Below are 16,208 nucleotides of genomic sequence, written 5' to 3'. Positions count from 1 at the left end.
TCGACGCGGGGCTCGAACTCACAGACCGCGAGATCGTGACTTGAGTTGAAGTCGGACGCCTAACCGACTGAGCCACCCAGGCGCCCCTATTTTTTAATTTTTAAATTTTATTTATTTTTGAGGGAGGGAGAGAGAGAGAGAGAGAATGTGAGCAGAGGAGGGGCAGAGAGAGAGAGGGAGACACAGAATCCGAAGCAGGTTCCAGGCTCTGGGCTGTCAGCCCAGAGCCCACTGCGGGGCTCGAACTCGCGTACCACGAGATCATGACCTGAGCCGGAGTCGGACGCTTAACTGACTGAGCCACCCAGGTGCCCTGAAATATTTATAAAACATCCAGTACCGGCTCATGGAATTCTGGGGAGCAGCAGTTGGGAAATGCCAACCTACAGGATCAGATCCAAGTTTCTTAGCCTGACCAAAGCCGCTCACCATCTGCACCCAACTTACCTCTTCCCACTTAGTCTGGACGGGTGTCTTGGTGCTCCTCGGCAGTACTGGATTTTCCCGCCTCTGTATCTAAGCACACGCTGTGCTGATGCTTCCCCCCACCCCTACCCCTGCACCCACACAGCAACCCCCTTTGTCTGCTGGAGTTCGCTCGCCTTCTAAGGAACGGGAAGAGCTAAGACTTGTTGGGCGCCTGCTGTGTACTATTTCCCTAAGCAACTTATTTGTATTATCCCATTTAATTTTTACAATAACCCTACGAGGTATAGCCTCCTATCATCTCCATCTTACAGATGAGGAAGTCCAAGTTCAACGTGAGTAAGTAACTTGCCCAGGGTTACTCAGTGAGCAGGTCATGGAGGGAGAATCTGAACCCAGGCCATCTGACCCCAGAGTCCCTGCTCAAGAGGGGGACCCGTCACTATCCCCCCACAAGCTTTGCCGATTGCCGCCACTCTGCCCACTGCCTCATTAGTACCAAAGTATATTTCTCGGGCTCTACGATGTATTTCGCTGAGACAACAAATTAGCGAGTGAGTAAAAGAATGAATAGAACTGCATTGTCAGAGCTGGAAGGGACCCAAGCGATGGTGCACATTCCAGGATAACAGCTTGATCTGACGGATAGGGACGTTCTGAGACTCGTCCAGGGTCACGAGGCGGGGGCAGAAACCGTGTCCGGACCCGGCCTCTTCACCTCCAGCCTCGCAGTTTGGACGGCACACCTGCTGTACCTCCTTTCGACGCACATTTATTGAGCGCCCTCTCTGTGCGAGGCCCCAGTCTGAGCTCCATCTGAGACAAACAGGATGAGACCCCTGGGATCTCTATCTCTCTTCCCAGGACAGGGGGCGCTTAGGCCTGGCAGGGCTCCTCCTGGGCTTCAAGACCCTCCTGGTCCCCCCCCTCCCCCCCGTGTAGGGCCATCCCTGGGCTCCGGCTGGCTTTCTCTGTTCTCTTGCAGGGAGAAGCCTCAAAGGGAGGTGGCAGTTGGCCAGGGGCACAGGGCGGGCCGGGAGGAAGGACCCTGGGTCCGGTTCATTTCCTGGCACCCTTGTTTGCCGCGTGCCCCTGGCTTCTGGTGGCTGTTTCCACCCCACCCACAGCCTCCCTGGATGCAGGGGCAGCTGGCCAGAGTCTGGAATTCTCCCTCCATCCTCGGCCCGGCCCTCCCCTCAGAGCCCAGCAGATCAGGACTAGAATCCTGCTCCCCTCTGGAATGGTGTGACCTTGGGCATGTCGCTTTGTCAGTCCGGGCCTTTGCTTCCTTCTGGAAAAGCAGATTACAGGACTGACCTCACAGGCCCCTCCTGAAAAATAAAGGTCGCAATCTACATAAAGAGCTTGGCGCAATGAGACTCCCCGTGAAACGTGTCACCCCTTTTCTCAGCCTAGCTCTTCCCATTTTCCTCCTCCAGGAAGAATTCCAGGATGCCCGCTCTCCACCGGTCCCCATCTCTGTGTGGGAGTCCCACTCTGAGCCCCGGGGAAGGTCAGCCAGGCTCCTCTGTGATGGGGGTTCCCCAGGGGCTGACACCTCCACCAGCTCTTGGGGGTCCATTTCCCAGGCACAGAAACGTCCACGCACCGCAGTGAATGGAGCCGAGGAGAACCCACAGAGGAGCACTGCGATTTGTTTGATGGACCAGAGAAGCTTCAATCTGAGGCATATCACTGACCTCCGCTCCCAGCAGAGCAGTGTCGTAGGAGCTATGGGCAGGGTGGAGAGAGAGGGGGGCGGTCTGGGCTTGCCTATTCTGAGAGTCAGGGCTGTTGGGAGCCCTGTCGTCACCACCCCCCCCACCATCTCAATAAAAAAAAAATAACATTTATTGGCCTATTTACTCTGCAGCAGGCCCTGTGCACGTTCTTATCTACTCTCCGCAACGACTCTAGGGTTAGAGTGCAGTTATTAGCTCCAGTGCAGACAGAGAGACTGAGTCACAGAGCTTAAGCAACTTCGCCCCAGGTAATAAGTGACATATGGCCCAATATGGCGAGCGCTCTGTCCGAGGGAAAAAACAGGGCTTGAATAGGGTCAGGGTAGTAAATGTAATGATTGTCCAAGGGAAGAGAAGGGAAGGGCACAGGGGGTGGTCCCATGCCAGGTGCACCTCAGGTATGGTCTCAGTTATGTCCCAACTATTCCCAGAGTTGGGCATGACCGTCACCTCTTTGCAAAGAAATGAGGGTCAGAGATGACTAAAGGTGAGTCAGAGGCTGATGCACGTTGGGGTAGGGGCTCCACTGCCCGGCACACTGGCAGCAAGGACAGCTGTGCATTGTTCGGACGCCTAAGGGTGTCTGTGGGGGCAGAGAAGAGGGTAGGCAGGGAATGAATGAAGCGGGGGCCTCTGGGGTGGTAACCAAGAGAGTTAGAACAAGAAGGGGGCCAGAGGGAAGAAAGGACGGAGCTGAGGCCTGGAGTCCAGGGTGCAGGTGGTGAGAGACCCTGGGAACTATCTCAGGGGAGCCTGCTGCGGGCCAAGCCTGACCCCAAGGAGCCCGGTTGACATCCAAGCTGAGGCTAGTGCTTCTGGGGAAAGGCCTCTAGGATCTTCCCTCTGCCGGAAGGTTTGGCGCGCGCCACTTTGGGGGGCCCTCCCGGCCTCTGGCCTTGTCTTCCTCCACCCCTGTCCCGGGGCCTCTGTCAGATTGCCGAACACACCTCCACCTAGGAGTCCCCGGAGGTCCCGCGGACTCGCCAGCTACTGGCTACTGACCTCTCCCCGCATCCCCTGCACCGACGCGCCACCGGCTCCTGCCCCCGCCCTCACCCACGTATCTCTCACGTCCATGTACATCTCTGCAGCAGGGCAGGTCCTCGTCCTTTCTCGGGTGCATCCCTGCATCCGCCCTGGATCGGTCTTTTGAAGCCGCAAAGGCTCTCGGCTCACTCCCAGGGGTGAGTGAACCCAGCCGTTGCCTTCAGTTCCAAGGCCGGCAAGCCGAAGGCTTTCCTGAGCGTGTCCCTTGCAGCCTCTGTGATTGCTGCCCGGCTGCCCCGCCCGTGGCCCCTCGCTGGGCCCGTGTCCCCGTGCGCATCTGGTTGTCTCCCCCCACCCCACCCCCCACACCGTACCCCTGAGTTCCATCTCATTCGGCAGTCCAGATGGGCTGTGCCCGCGCTCCGCCTCCGAGCCACGGTCAGGAGTGCTGCCCAGAGCAGTTCTGCCACCGAGGAGTGGCCGTGACGTCCCCCAAGCCCTTACAACTCTTCTTCCCATCAGAGGAGCCCAGGACAAGGCAGGCAAGGGACCTCCAGAGGGAAAAGCCCAAGACTCGGGGGCACTGTTTTGCAGGAAAGTGAAATCCCTTCTTCACTGCCCATCACGCTAACTGGGAACCAATAAGGACAGTGCCAGGGGCCTGCCTGCCACCCCCCTCCATTAAATCATTCTCTGTCCCAGCCCTGGCCTCTTCCCTCCCTCCCCCTACCTTCCTGCTGCCTGAATCATTTATAACCCAGGGCCCTGGGCTCTGTGGGAGATGCTGTAACATCCTGCCCCATCCCTGCCAGGGAGCCCACATGCTACCCTGCCAGGTGAGCTCCCTGCCTTTTAATAAGAACGTTCGGGAGACAAGGCCTTAGGGCAACAGGAAGGTTGCCTCATGGTGAGAATTTCTGTGATCCTGGCAGGAAAGGAGAGCGCCCATTATGAGGAGGGGAATGAATTTCTGGTACCTCCCAGGTCAAACTCCAGAGGGGTGCTCTGCCTTGCACGTCAGGCTCAAGGTCCTGAGAGCAGAATTTGTTCCCGTCCCCCACCCCCACCCCCTGCCCCCTAGCTCACCAAAACTTGCAAGCGCACTTCAGATCAGGGGCAGCTGGTGTCACTGCCCTTCCACTCACGGGTGAGGTCCGCAGCGAGGGCTGGGGGGTGGAGTGCTCGGATGAGGGGCACGGGCAGGGAGAAGGCTGCAACCTGTGTCACTCAGGGCCCGGCTGGGTCTGCAGTGGGTGGGGAGGAGGAAGTGAGTCAGTGGGCACAGCAATTCATGCCTCAGAATTCTGACTTTCCTTTTCAACCCACTGAGCCAAGACATTTGTCCCAACAGGATCCCAGGGTGGGGGAGGGGACGGGAGCAAGAGGATATTTACGAGACCGAGCTGGCCTCTCACTCACCTCTACTGTGTTCTCTGATTTAGGGCCGTACGGAGCATGTGGCCAACTGAATTCAGCTGGACACACGGTGGCTGAAGACGCACTACCGCGTGTGAGTGACCGTCACGGGTGCTGGGAATACAAGCGTAATCCACAGTGCAGCACAACTATCTCGTAGTGAGTGACTTCTGGGCCTCAGCTCTACTGTTTTCCAACAAACCTGTGCGTCGGGTTTCTATAATCACACTGCAAGCCCAGACTGGAAGTCACCGTAAGGCCTGGAAGATTCAAGAGTGACTGCGTGGCACCCCCATTGCCCGTCCACCCCCCACCCCCAGCCCTAAAATACAATGTGGTGCAGACTTAGGCTGTTTACATTTGAGAGCTCTCTGAATGTGGGGTCAAGGTGAAAGCTCAAATATGGGGTCAAGGTGAAGGCCTCCCTGGAAGGTGTTCTGGTTCGTCTCTGACACCCCTGGAGGTTCTCAGCTCTGTGCCAGGCCATCGTAGGTTGTCAATGAATGTTTGAGGCTGACAGATTCTGAGCGGGGGACCAGGCGCCTGCCGGTATCTAGGTCACAGGAGAAAGGAAATCTGATAAACCCATTCATGCTTCACGGCTCCTCCCTCCCTCCTCAGTAATTTGCATTTCCAATTCAGATCAGAGATAGAGACCTGAGTCTTAATTCAATAGCAGAGATCTCATCCACTTAGTTCAACAAATGTTAGGAGCCTTAGGACACACAGGATGCCGGCGAGGGAATAATGAGAGATCTCCTCCAGCCCTTTCGTTGCACAGATGGGGAAATCGAGGCTCGGAGGAGGAAAGTAACTTGCCCAAGGTGAGAAGACCGAAAAGAGCCTGCACTCAACACACACACGGCACCCCAGTTCTGCTCCACCTCTCTCCCCAGCTGCCTGTGCACACCCCATCTGCGTGCTGACCTTCCTGTGAGGACTGAGCAAGCCTGGGGCTCTGGGCGAGCGAGATAGGGTCGGGAGTGGTCACCCAGAGGAAGGCTAGCGCAAACCCAGCAAACGCTAAATAAACCGAGGCGCCTTTATAGAATCTTGACGTTGTCATTGTTGCGACTGAGGAAATTTCACCCCAAACCAGGCCCCGGCTCTTCTGCCCTCTTCTGTCCCGAGGCCCCCGTCTTGCTAGTCCTTCCCTTCTCCCTTGTCCAGATACTCCTCCTCCAAGAAGCCTCCCTGCCTTTACAGCACAACCCAGAGTTGGCTTGTTGCCAGGCTCCCCCAGAGGCAGACGGACCCCACCCAAGGTTTTGCTTGATCTCAAGACTGATGACGCCACACACACGCCAAGAGGGCATGAAAAGGTTTGTTATTTACATAATTGAGGTCTCTGGGGGAGAGCAGGGCTGGCGTGTGGAGCAAGGTCTGAACCAGCCAGGGAGAGCAAGGAAAGGAGATTGCCTTCTTGTGGTTGGGGAGTGAGATCAAAGTGAGCTTTTGAGCAGAGAAGGCCTGACGGAGTTCGAATCCTCCATGGATGCCAAAGGAGGGAACACAGCCCCCCAGTTTTATTATCAGCTTGTCCAGGTGTGGGGCAAAGGGGAAGAGGGAGAGGGGGTGCTTACAAGCTGTCAGCAGCCAATCAAAAACAGGACTCCGAGGGGAGCCGGGGGGGGGGGGGGGGGGACTCGGTCGGTTAAGCATCCCACTTTGACTCAGGTCATGATCTCACTGTTTGTGAGTGTGAGCCCTGCCTCGGGCTCACTGCTTGTCAGTACAGAGCCTACTTCCGATCCTCTGTCTCCCGTTCTCTCTCTGTCCCTCCCCTGCTTGCTCTCTCTCTCTCTCTCTGTCTCAAAAATAAATAAACATTAAAAAAAAAGTTTAAAAAATGGACTCTGGGTCCTCCTGAGGCATGTTATTCATGTGTCTCTGTTTTTCTCTGTCTACCTTTGTAGCTACTAGGGCCCCTTCTCCACAGAGCAGAGCTGACATGATAAAGTCAACTGACGAATGAGACGAAGCCGTGGATGACACATCACTGGAACCAGAGGACTTCAGAACTTTGTCATGAACTTACGGTTTCCCTTTCTGCATCTCTCTAGCCCAGAGACCCTTCCAGTGTCCACGTCTCCCTCCATCCCTGCTCTGTCTCCCCCAGACCTATCTGACACTCCCCCACATTCCTTAGCTGGAGATCCCCCCCCCCTCCCAGGCGCCCTGCTCTGGCTCCCACATTCCCTCAGGATACTCCCCTAGAGTGGAAACACCATCCCTCCTCCCTTTCCTGCTCCCAGCCCTGGGATCGGACATGCTGGTCATTCCTGTTTGGGATGGCCAAAGAGATAATGCCTGGCATAGAGCCCATCTGTCATCACAGGACGCTCAAAGCTGTGTCAGGTGGGACCCCTGCCCACACCAAGCAGCCACCCTGGCCCCTGCTCTCCTGGCCCTGGACGTCTCCCCTCCTCCAGGAATGCAGTAGAGGACCCAGCAGCCAGCCCAAAGGGGAACAAGGTAACTGATCAACTTCCATCCTGGTCAGCTTCTTGTTCCTTGACCTTAGATGGCCCTATGGGCGCTAGACTAGAAGGCAGACTGCGGGGAGAGGCTGGGTGGCTCTGGGAGTCACAGCTCGGGAACAGATGCTGTCCTAAGGGCAGACAGGGATGGATGTCGTCTCACAGAACATCACAGAGAACGCTGTTACTGCAGCTGCTTTCATTTAGATGCATCTGGCTGTCTGACCAACATCTGCCTGGGACTCGTCTCTTAAAGACATAGGTGTGGTCAGGAGCTTCCGGTCCTAGCTCCAACTCAAATGAGCTGTGTGACCTTGGACATCCCGACTCTCTCATAAGTCAAGTGAGGATGATAATCCTGACTTCACAGAGAGGCCAGGAGGGTGAAATAGAAGTCTGCACGTGAAATGATTCATAAACTATAACGTGCAAGTCCCTTTCCAGCCTCTGAATCTAATTTTGTACTCCCAGCTCTTTATTCCTCTCCTTAAAGAGGGCTCCAAATTGTACAGGCTTCAGGCTCCCCCCACCCCCCACCCCCAAAAAACCTAGAGCTGCCCCAAGTATTGTACAAGTGTTAATGATTAGCATAAGTGGTCAAGGAGGACCCTGAGGCCAGATAATATAGGATTAAAATCCGAGCTGTGTGGTCTTCACCAAGTTGCTTAACCTCTCTGAGCCTCGGTTGCCTCATCTTAAAACAGATAATCTTCGAAGATTGTTGCGAAGCTTTAATCTAATAATCTTTGTAGGGGCACCTGGGTGGCTCAGTCGGTTAAGCGTCCGACTTCAGCTCAGATCACGATCTCACGGTCTGTGAGTTCGAGCCCCGCATCGGGCTCTGGGCTGATGGCTTGGAGCTTGGAGCCTGCTTCCGATTCTGTGTCTCCCTCTCTCTCTGCCTCTCCCCCGTTTATGCTCTGTCTCTCTCTGTCCCAAAAATAAATAAATGTTAAAAAAAATTTAATAATCTTTGTAAAGCACTTAGCATAGTTCCTGCTGCATGAGCACTTGCTACATAGTAGTTTTCTTCTTACTATTATAAACTCTCAGAGATAGGCCCTCTAAGTCAAATTTCAAGAGAGCGAGTGCTGAGGCCTGAATTTCTGGGCCAAAATAAGAACGCTCCTTCAGCCTGGAGAAAAGAATGTTCAGCAGAAGTGGGTCTCTGTGCTTCAATATGAGAAATCTGAGTCAGATTCAAGAAAGTAGATAGTGACCTCTTGAAGTTCCCTTTCGGTTAGATTCTTCTGAGGATAACGAGACCTTTGGGCCCCGCCCACCAACCTCCACCTGGCACCACCCATCACGCACCTATGGGGGCTCCGTCCCCGCCCAGTCTCCAAACACTCCGTCTGAGCCCGAGTAGGAGAAGGAGACCTTTGGGATTCTGCTGGGCTGGGCCCTGAAGGCAGGAGCGGATGAGATACGTGTACGGTCTGGGCCCAGCTCCCTGGCCACACAGTGCGTTCTAAGGAGAAGGGACTCATTTCCACCCCGACGAGCTTATAAGGGAGACGAGAAGGCTCAGCCCTTTGGAGGAACTGCTGTCTTGTGGCTTACTACAACTAGCAATGCTTGGTTATTACCACTGCTAAATATCCGTCTGGCTTTGCTGAGGGACCACTCCCAGCCCGGATCAGGGTGGGCGAGGGCGGGTAGGCAAGAGAAATCAATCTCGACAAGGACAGCGAAGGGCCTGGGTGCGAGGAAGAACGCCCAGAGACCGCCAGCCTCCTCTCGGGGACTCACAGCGCCGCGGAGGCGAGCCGGGCGCATTCCAGCCAGCGGCGCGCGGACGTCGGTTCCCAGATACGCCAACGCCGGGGCTCTCCAGCCGGGCCCGCAGAGGTGGCCGCGCCTGGAACTGCCTTTCCAGCAGCAGTAGCAACCGGAGCAAAGCGGCCGGACAAATCCCACCCCCGGCCCCGCCCGTCCAATCCATCTTGCTCGGGCGTGGGGGTGGGGGGGGGGTGTGTGACGCTTCTCGGGAGAAGCATGGGGCGGGGAAGGGAAATCCAAGCCTTTGGGGGCTCCCGACAGGTGTTTGGGGCTGAAGGCGGAGCCTGGTGAGGGAGGATGAGGAGGGAGGGGCGATGCTGCCCCTTTAAGAGGCGGTGGCGGAGCCGGGACCTTTTCTCTTTCCCCGGAAGGAAAGCGGAGCCCCGGCTGGGCGCGCAAGGTGGGGAGGTGCGGGCTTGGGCGTGGGGAGGCGGGGCGCGCGCGGAGGGAACCCCTCCCTGCGGTCTTCCTTGCGGTCCACCGGTCTGCGTGCCCAGAGCCGCCGCCGAGCCGGGATCGAGGGCCACAGTGCGGCCAAGGGGGCGCGGCCAGGACCAGCTGGGGGCAGGGTGCCCGGGGCGGTGGGGGGTGGGGGGGCGGTGACCCGGCGGCCGGGCAGGCGGGAGAACCGACCCGCGAACCTCGGAGAGGAATCTGAGAGCGCAGACCCTGAGAGGACGTGAGACTGACCGGGGCCGGGGGCCAGAAACTTAGCGCGGCGCTGCGGCGCTCAACGACGCGGCCCGGGCGACTGTTCTGCGGTGGCGCGGGCAGCAGGTGAACAGGTCCTCACTCCCAGCTCCGCACCCTCACGCGCTGTCGCCCCGGCCCCCGCTCGCAGCCATGGGCCCCGGCCCCCGCCGCGCCGCCTGCGTCCCGCGCCCGATGCTCTGCGCGCTCGCCTTGATGGTGGCCGCCGGGGGCCGTGTCGCCTCCGCCTTCAACCTGGACACCCGATTCCTGGTGGTGAAGGAGGCCAGGAACCCGGGCAGCCTCTTCGGCTACTCGGTCGCCCTCCATCGGCAGACGGAGCGGCAGCAGCGCTACCTGTAAGTGAGGCTGGCGGGGGTGGGGTGGGAGGGAGGTGTGCGCAGGGTGCGCGGATCCTTAGCCGAGGCGCAGCCGGGCTTCCAGGCCCGCGGGGCCGCCGCCGGCTCTAGGGAGTCGGGATTAAGGGGGCGGGGACCTGGGCAGCCCTTCTGTTGCCAAGGTCTGGCGGGAAGTGGAGGGGTTGGGTAGGGGATGGGGTCGGTAATCGCTGGCAAGTGCTGACCGGGCCAGAACCTGCCTAAACTCAGCCCCTGGGCTCTTCACACCTCTCTTGATTAGAAGTGGGATCCCCGTTTCCTGGGCACCCTCCCATTCTGTAAACCGAGGACCTCATGTACCGAGTATTTCTCTCCAGGGCTGGGACCTGGGGAAAATAAACACCTAGTGGATCCCTCTTCCCCCGTTCCTGGGAAGAACCCGTGGGCGTATGTATTTAAGCCCTCCCAGGCCTTTACACCTCGCATTTTAGTCGGCCGGCCATGCCAGCCACACCCTCCCTCTGCAGAGCCGGACTGGAGGGCCTCCTCAGCTGCTGGGCAGTTGCTGGGTGAAGTGATGGGCCAGTGTGGGCGTTTGGAGCTGTCCAGGAGCTCCCTCTGACCCCTTGAGGATGGCGAAGTCGAGGGAGCTGTCCCACCTCCTGCTTGGTCTCCTGCTCCCCAAGCCACCCCCAGCAGGGACGCCCTCCCACCAGACATCTTCCCTGCATTCCACAGATTCATGTTGAATCTTCAACCCTGAGTGTGTTTGTTTTGGTTTGAAGAGGGAAAGAGTGTTTTTCTCTTCTGGTCGCCTTCCCCAACAGCTGTAAGGAGAAGGAGGGGGAGCAGCTAGCCACAGGGGAGAGGAGAGAAGGAGATTGCATCCAGCTGTTTGTGTTTCCTCCCCCCATCCCCCCTGCCATGGTGCACACTCGCGTCTAGAGGGGCGTGTGCAGGTTTCAGAGGGTTCTCTGCCATGGGCTCTGGTGCTGGGGTTGGCGTTTGGGAGAGAAAGGCAGCTGGGGCAGGGGAGGCCACCCCAGGAGGGAAGGAGTTATGACAGGTGGGCAGGCCCCCCCCCAACCTCTTTGGGCTGGGGGACCTGCCCGACATCTCCCCCCACCTGGTGTCCAACTCCAGCTGAGCGAGAGGACATAGGCACATACAGAGTGTTATTGAAGCCTTTCCCAACGTTGGCTGGGGCCTGCAGAAACTTGAGGAAGCTTGGAATATCCAAAGTCCAAACTCTGCCCCGGCCTCAGCCTCTGCCCCTGCTGGCCCAGCCCCAGCCCAGTCTACCTACCTCCTTGGCCTCCATGTCGCTTCTGCAGGGGCCCAGTCCACCACACCCTTCCCAGCACAGCGCCAGCAACTTCGGGCTGCCCTTCGTCTTTTGGAGACCCTAAGTGACCATCGGCACAAGTTTCTATATTGGTGCTCTTTCCGCCCCAGCCCCAAAAAAGCTTTTCGGATTTTTCAATCCTGAATCTGCATGATATAAGGCAGCATAGTGTAAAGAGAAGATCAGGAAGGCAAGATTAAATAGTGAAAAACTGGAGTAAATAATGGATTCTGTAAGCCCCACCCCCCACCCCACTCCCACCCCCACCCCCATGTGGCCTTGGGCAAGATATTTCCCTTCTCTGGGCCAGTTTTCCCCAAAGAGGGGTTGGACCTGGATCTATATGCTCCTTCCTGCTTCTGTTGGCCTATAAGAGGCAACTTGGCATGGAGGAGAGAGAAAAGGTGCCAGAGTCCCACTGCCAGTTTCCAGTCCTGGATCTGTCACTAATGTCTGAGTCTTAATTTCTCTGCATGTCAGGGGGAGAACAACATGACTTCTAGTTCGGCTTTCGTGAGATAGTGTGTATATCTCTGTGCTGTGTGTATGCCTACGTCTCCAAGGAGCAGTTTAGGGCTCTCGTGCCAGAGCCGGGCCCTCACTGACCAAGATGGCTGAGCAGAGGACCTCTACTTTTCTTCCTGGGCAGCTGGAGATGGCATTAGGCGTGCCAGGAGCCCAGAAGGTTCTAAAACGACTGCACCTTGGAGAGGCAGGTAGTTCTAGATAGAGTTCTGGGCCAGTCTCTCCGATGTCCTGTCTTTCCCGGGGGTGGCTCTGTCTCTTGGCTCATCTCTCCTCCTCTCGCCGAATTCTGCCCCTTGGCCCTTGGGGAGAGCCAGCCGGGCCAGCTGGGTTTAGCTGCGGCCAGCTGTGGAGCCAGATGCGAACAGCTGCTTGAGGGGAACCGACAAGTCAAGTCTTATATTCTGTTAGCCGCAAAGCCCCTCAGAAAGGGGAGAGATTTCATGGTCCTGAGAAAACTCTTGGCCTGGGGTTCCTAGAAGGTTTCTGGGAGATGCAGGGGCCCCTGAAAATATCGTGTGTCTGTGTATTGTTCTGGGGGCAGAAGGAGGGGAGGAGTGTGGTTTTCATCATATTCTCAAAGAAGGCCTTATTCCAGAAGCGGTTAAAAACCCAGGTGTGGACCTCTTTGTTCACCTTTATCTCTGGACCGGATTTCCCCGTCTGCAACATCAGAGCTCTCTCCAACCCAGCTTCCCAGTCTCTGGAAGTGAGGGGTGTGGAGCAGGGCCAAGGACTAAGGACTTTGGGCTTCTGGGCGAGACGCATGAGGAGCCCGGGGGAAGCAGAGGGACTATTCCTCTGGGAGATGGCCCCTGCCCCCAGCCCCCTGCACCTGCTCTGTACTTCCCTCCTGGGAATCCAGTTGTCTTGGTCTGGCCTGACCTTGTGGGCTATGGAAGATACCTCTGGGGCTCTCTCTCCCCTTTGCCCTTGCCTGGAAGTGAGGAGCCTGGGGCAGCGGAGGTGGTTGTGGCTCCCGGCAAATGAGGTCATATCTGAGGTAGGTAGGTAGGAACCAGGCTTGCCTGCTGTGCTCTCCTAAAACATGTGTCCCGGGGCAGGGCAGACGCCTGGCAGCTTCCAAGCCTCGTGCCAGAGGAAATGGGCAGAGCAGCCGTGGCTGCGGGAGAATTCCCGCACGCGTGGTACCCTCTTCCTCTGGCTCTCTCCAGTGACCAGTCCAGGCCAAGGAGGTTTAAAATTGGGCAGGAGGCAGGGGAAGGCTGATCTGGTAGAAAAAGAAGTGGAAGGGATTTGGCCAGAGCTAAACAAAGGAGGAAGGGGATGTCTGACGCAGTGCAGGGGACTGAGGTTCGACGGCACGAAGAACGCCCTAAGGAATCAAACACGGAAAAAATACTAAGGAGCCAGCAAGAGGGAGATGAAATGAGAAAGACTCCTTGTTTGGGGCCAAGGCCTCTTTCTCCTGTCCTCTCTCATTGTCTCGCTGCCTCCAGCTTATTGCTCTGGTTCTTGGGCTGAGTCACCAGAAGGGAGAGGGGGCAGCGTAAGGCAGACGTAGGGGGAGGACGGAGAGGGCCACAGTTCAGCTGCCACAGGAGCAGCCTCTGGGGAGATGGCTAATTCGGGCAGCAGGATGGGCGCAGAGCTGGGATCCTGCGTCTGGGAGCTGCCCCCACCCGCACCCCGCGGGACTCAAAGGGGAGGGGGTGCCCTGCACGACCCGCTTCCCGGCCTGAGGAGTAAGGCACCGGGCCTGTGGTCTGAGTGCTGGCCCCTCTGGTTCCTCCAAGGTAACTGAAAGCTTCCCACTTGAGTCACCCCAGCGCCCCCCCCCCCCCCGAAGCCAGGGGCCTGGGAAGTTGAATCTTACAGGCGGTCTCTCTGAGCATCAGCCCACCCCAGGGCCCCCCAGGGGGCCAGCCTGGTGCCTTAACTGCTCCTGGATCCCATTCCCCAGCCTCCTCCCATTCTGCTGCTTTCTGCTTGGCTGTTGCATTAGCTTTGAACCGCTCCGGGAAGAGTGATGGGATGGGGGTGAGGAAGTGCTTTGATGGGACTTGGAGCTTGAGGGACTCCCCAGAGGCCAGGAGGGGGCTTTCTGGCTGAAGCCAAAGGAGAGGCTGAGGAGGCAGCTCTTTGAAAGCCCTTGAGAGGTCATTTCATCCATCCCCCTAGTTCCCAAAGGGCCCCAGCCCGGCTCCAGGAGAGGGGCTGTCCGATCTCCCTCCTTTCTTCTGTGCTCCCAGAGCTAGGTAGAGCATCCCTCTAGCTTCCCTTCTCTTCTGACTGCTGCCCAGAGGGTGGGCTCGGGGGTGGTCTGGGAGGGGTCAGCTTTTAGACTCACTGATCTGGACCAGACCCGAAAGCAGGTAGCAGAGGTGCTCATTTGCATGGTATTTCACACTTCAGTTTACGTGCCAGTAAGGTCTCTCCCACACCTGGCTGTGGCTAGAGGAAGCTGGACCTGACCTTCAGCACAAGCCTTCCCCCATCCAACTCCCAGTCCTCTGGCTATAGACCCACTGGATCCCGGGCTGGGAGCCAGAGGACCTTAAAGGGCCTCCGAGCAGGCCAAGTAGGAGCTAAAAATACTCGAAAGGGTTTGGGGGGGGGGGGGCTCCCTGTGGAATCTCTGGGAAAGGAGGGGCCTAGGATGTGGGGCTGGAATTAGGGCACCAGCCCTGCCCCACTGCCCATCAGTGGGCACAAGGCTGGTGCAGGGTGAGGGCCGAATGGGTATAGATGGCAAAGGGATTTCTTTCAATCTAGTTGCCATTCGTGCCTGGCTCTGCCTGCTCGGTACCCCAGGGGGCTAAGAGGAGGGGCCCCTCAGCCCATGCCCTCTGAGATGAGCAAAGCTAGGAGGTCACGGTCACCCGGCTCCTCAGCCACCTCACCAGCCCCCCCCACCCCAACAACTTGGTCAGAGCTCAGCGGGGGGCCAGCAACACCGCCACTGCATTTCGCGCCCTGGACTGCAGCCGGGGCTCCCCAGGGACTCCTCGCCCACCGAGGCCTGGACCTACCCCTTCAAGGTCACGGTAGCCATCCCTCAGCCTCTACCTTCAGCCAAACCTGAGCGACCGTGCTAGAATGCCCCACCCCCACCTTAGTGATTCCAACCCCGTGGAAGTGCCACTTAGGTCCCGACCTCTGCTCCCTCTAAACCGAACTAGTCTGCTATTTGCCCTTGGTTCCAGGTCCCCTAAACCCGGTGGGGCAAAGATTCCTGGGTGCTTGGGTGGAGGGGGGACACCTGGGAGTAAGTTAAGGCCAGTCCCTGATGCCACAAGGAGTCAGACGGACGGTGCTCACGTTGGCCCTGACTTCATTGTCAGAAAGCCCTCTTGAAGAATGAACCTCTTTGTCCCCCCTCCAGGGTTGGTGGGACAGCTGCTGTCCCATTTTACAGATGAGGCACTCACAGCTCAGAGAGGGAAAAGAAAATTGCCACACAAGGCGGAACAAACCCCGTGAGCAGGCCATCAGGGTTTTTTTTTCCCTACAGGCTGGCTGGAATGTTCCTTTCCCACGGGCTTTTGCTTCTGTCTCTCACCTGTCACTTGCGCCGGGGGCAGATGTCCATGGGTGGTCAGGCAGCGGACTCACCGGGCACCCTCTCCGGCCCAGACAGTGGATGACTAACCGGGCCCGGCTGCCACCCTGGTGCCCTGCCAGCCTTCCTGCCCGCACCTCCTAGCACTGCTCTGCTTAAAGAAGCCGCACCCCCGCCCCCAGCCACACTTCCCAGGGTGAGGTCTGAGCCCGAGGAGGAGTGAGGTGCAGGCAGAAGTCCCGCCCCCTTGCCAGCACCCCCAGGCAGCGCATTCCTGACATCAGTGGGCGGAGGCACCCCAGGTCCCGGCCTGCCCGGGCCCTGCCCTGCCCCCTCCTGCAGCCCTTGCTTACAGGTCCCAGGAAGGAGCTGCAGGTGGGGCCGTTGCTGTGCACCTCCAGACTCTGGCAGGAAGCCCAGAGCCCAAGTTCTGAGCCGGAAGCCTCAGGGTGATAGTGTTGCCGGGGCCAGATGGAGGGGTACCCAGGAGGTACCCGTCACCCAGAAGGCTGCGTCCATCAGGGTCTGGGAGGCGGGCCTGGCCGAATGTCCAGAGGCTGCCGGGAGATGATGCCCCAAGAGCAAGGGGGACGTAGAGCTGTCTTCTCAAACTGAGGTGCCCATGTTAGATATGCAGGTTCCAGGGCTCCACCCCCAGATGCAATTCGGACAGTCTGTGGTCGGCTGAGGGCTTTGCTGTTTTAACAAACATGCCAGAGATTTCTGATGCTGGTGGGCTAAGGACCGTCTTCTGAGATCCTGCTTCCAGGCTGATCTGCCTTCCTCTCCAATAGCCACCTCTCTGGGACGGGATGGGTGGCCAGGGCCCTAAGCACCCTTGGAGGAACTTGCGGTTAGCATCCCCAAAGACGGGTTCTAGGCAGGCTGGGGGCAACGTGATTGTCCTCGCCCATCCCCATGCTGGTGCCCACTGCCAAGAACTCTGCCCTGCGG

At 58.0% G+C, this 16,208-nt stretch overlaps 1 protein-coding gene and 1 long non-coding RNA gene across 6 annotated transcripts in view; one reads left to right on the top strand and one right to left on the bottom strand.

Moving 5' to 3' along the window:
• Window positions 1–240: 240 nt before the first annotated feature.
• Window positions 241–15,368, bottom strand: LOC122486100. Of its 4 annotated transcripts, none has more exons than XR_006298013.1 (6): window positions 8,804–8,947; window positions 4,930–5,124; window positions 4,575–4,831; window positions 2,619–4,399; window positions 1,985–2,157; window positions 241–1,757 (listed from the first exon to the last, which is right to left on the bottom strand). It is a non-coding gene; the product is annotated as an uncharacterized LOC122486100 (long non-coding RNA). The 4 variants fall into 4 exon arrangements; XR_006298015.1 differs by having other exon boundaries at window positions 2,036–2,157; XR_006298014.1 differs by lacking the exon at window positions 8,804–8,947 and adding an exon at window positions 15,255–15,368 and having other exon boundaries at window positions 241–2,157.
• Window positions 9,431–16,208, top strand: part of ITGA3 (integrin subunit alpha 3) — a 30,745-nt gene continuing 23,967 nt past the window's right edge. The window contains exon 1 of one of the 2 annotated variants that reach the window (XM_043585596.1): window positions 9,431–9,882. In XM_043585596.1, the coding sequence (XP_043441531.1) occupies window positions 9,677–9,882 (206 nt within the window). In that variant the 5' untranslated portion in view covers window positions 9,431–9,676. The remainder of the gene's footprint in view (window positions 9,883–16,208) is intronic. The other variant, XM_043585597.1, reaches the window with a different exon arrangement.

The sequence above is a fragment of the Prionailurus bengalensis genome, chromosome E1 (assembly GCF_016509475.1).
Source record: "Prionailurus bengalensis isolate Pbe53 chromosome E1, Fcat_Pben_1.1_paternal_pri, whole genome shotgun sequence".
NCBI classification, from domain to species: Eukaryota; Metazoa; Chordata; class Mammalia; order Carnivora; family Felidae; genus Prionailurus; species Prionailurus bengalensis.
The sequence above is the reverse complement of the archived record's forward strand: the minus strand, read 5'-3'. Positions and strand labels throughout refer to the sequence as shown.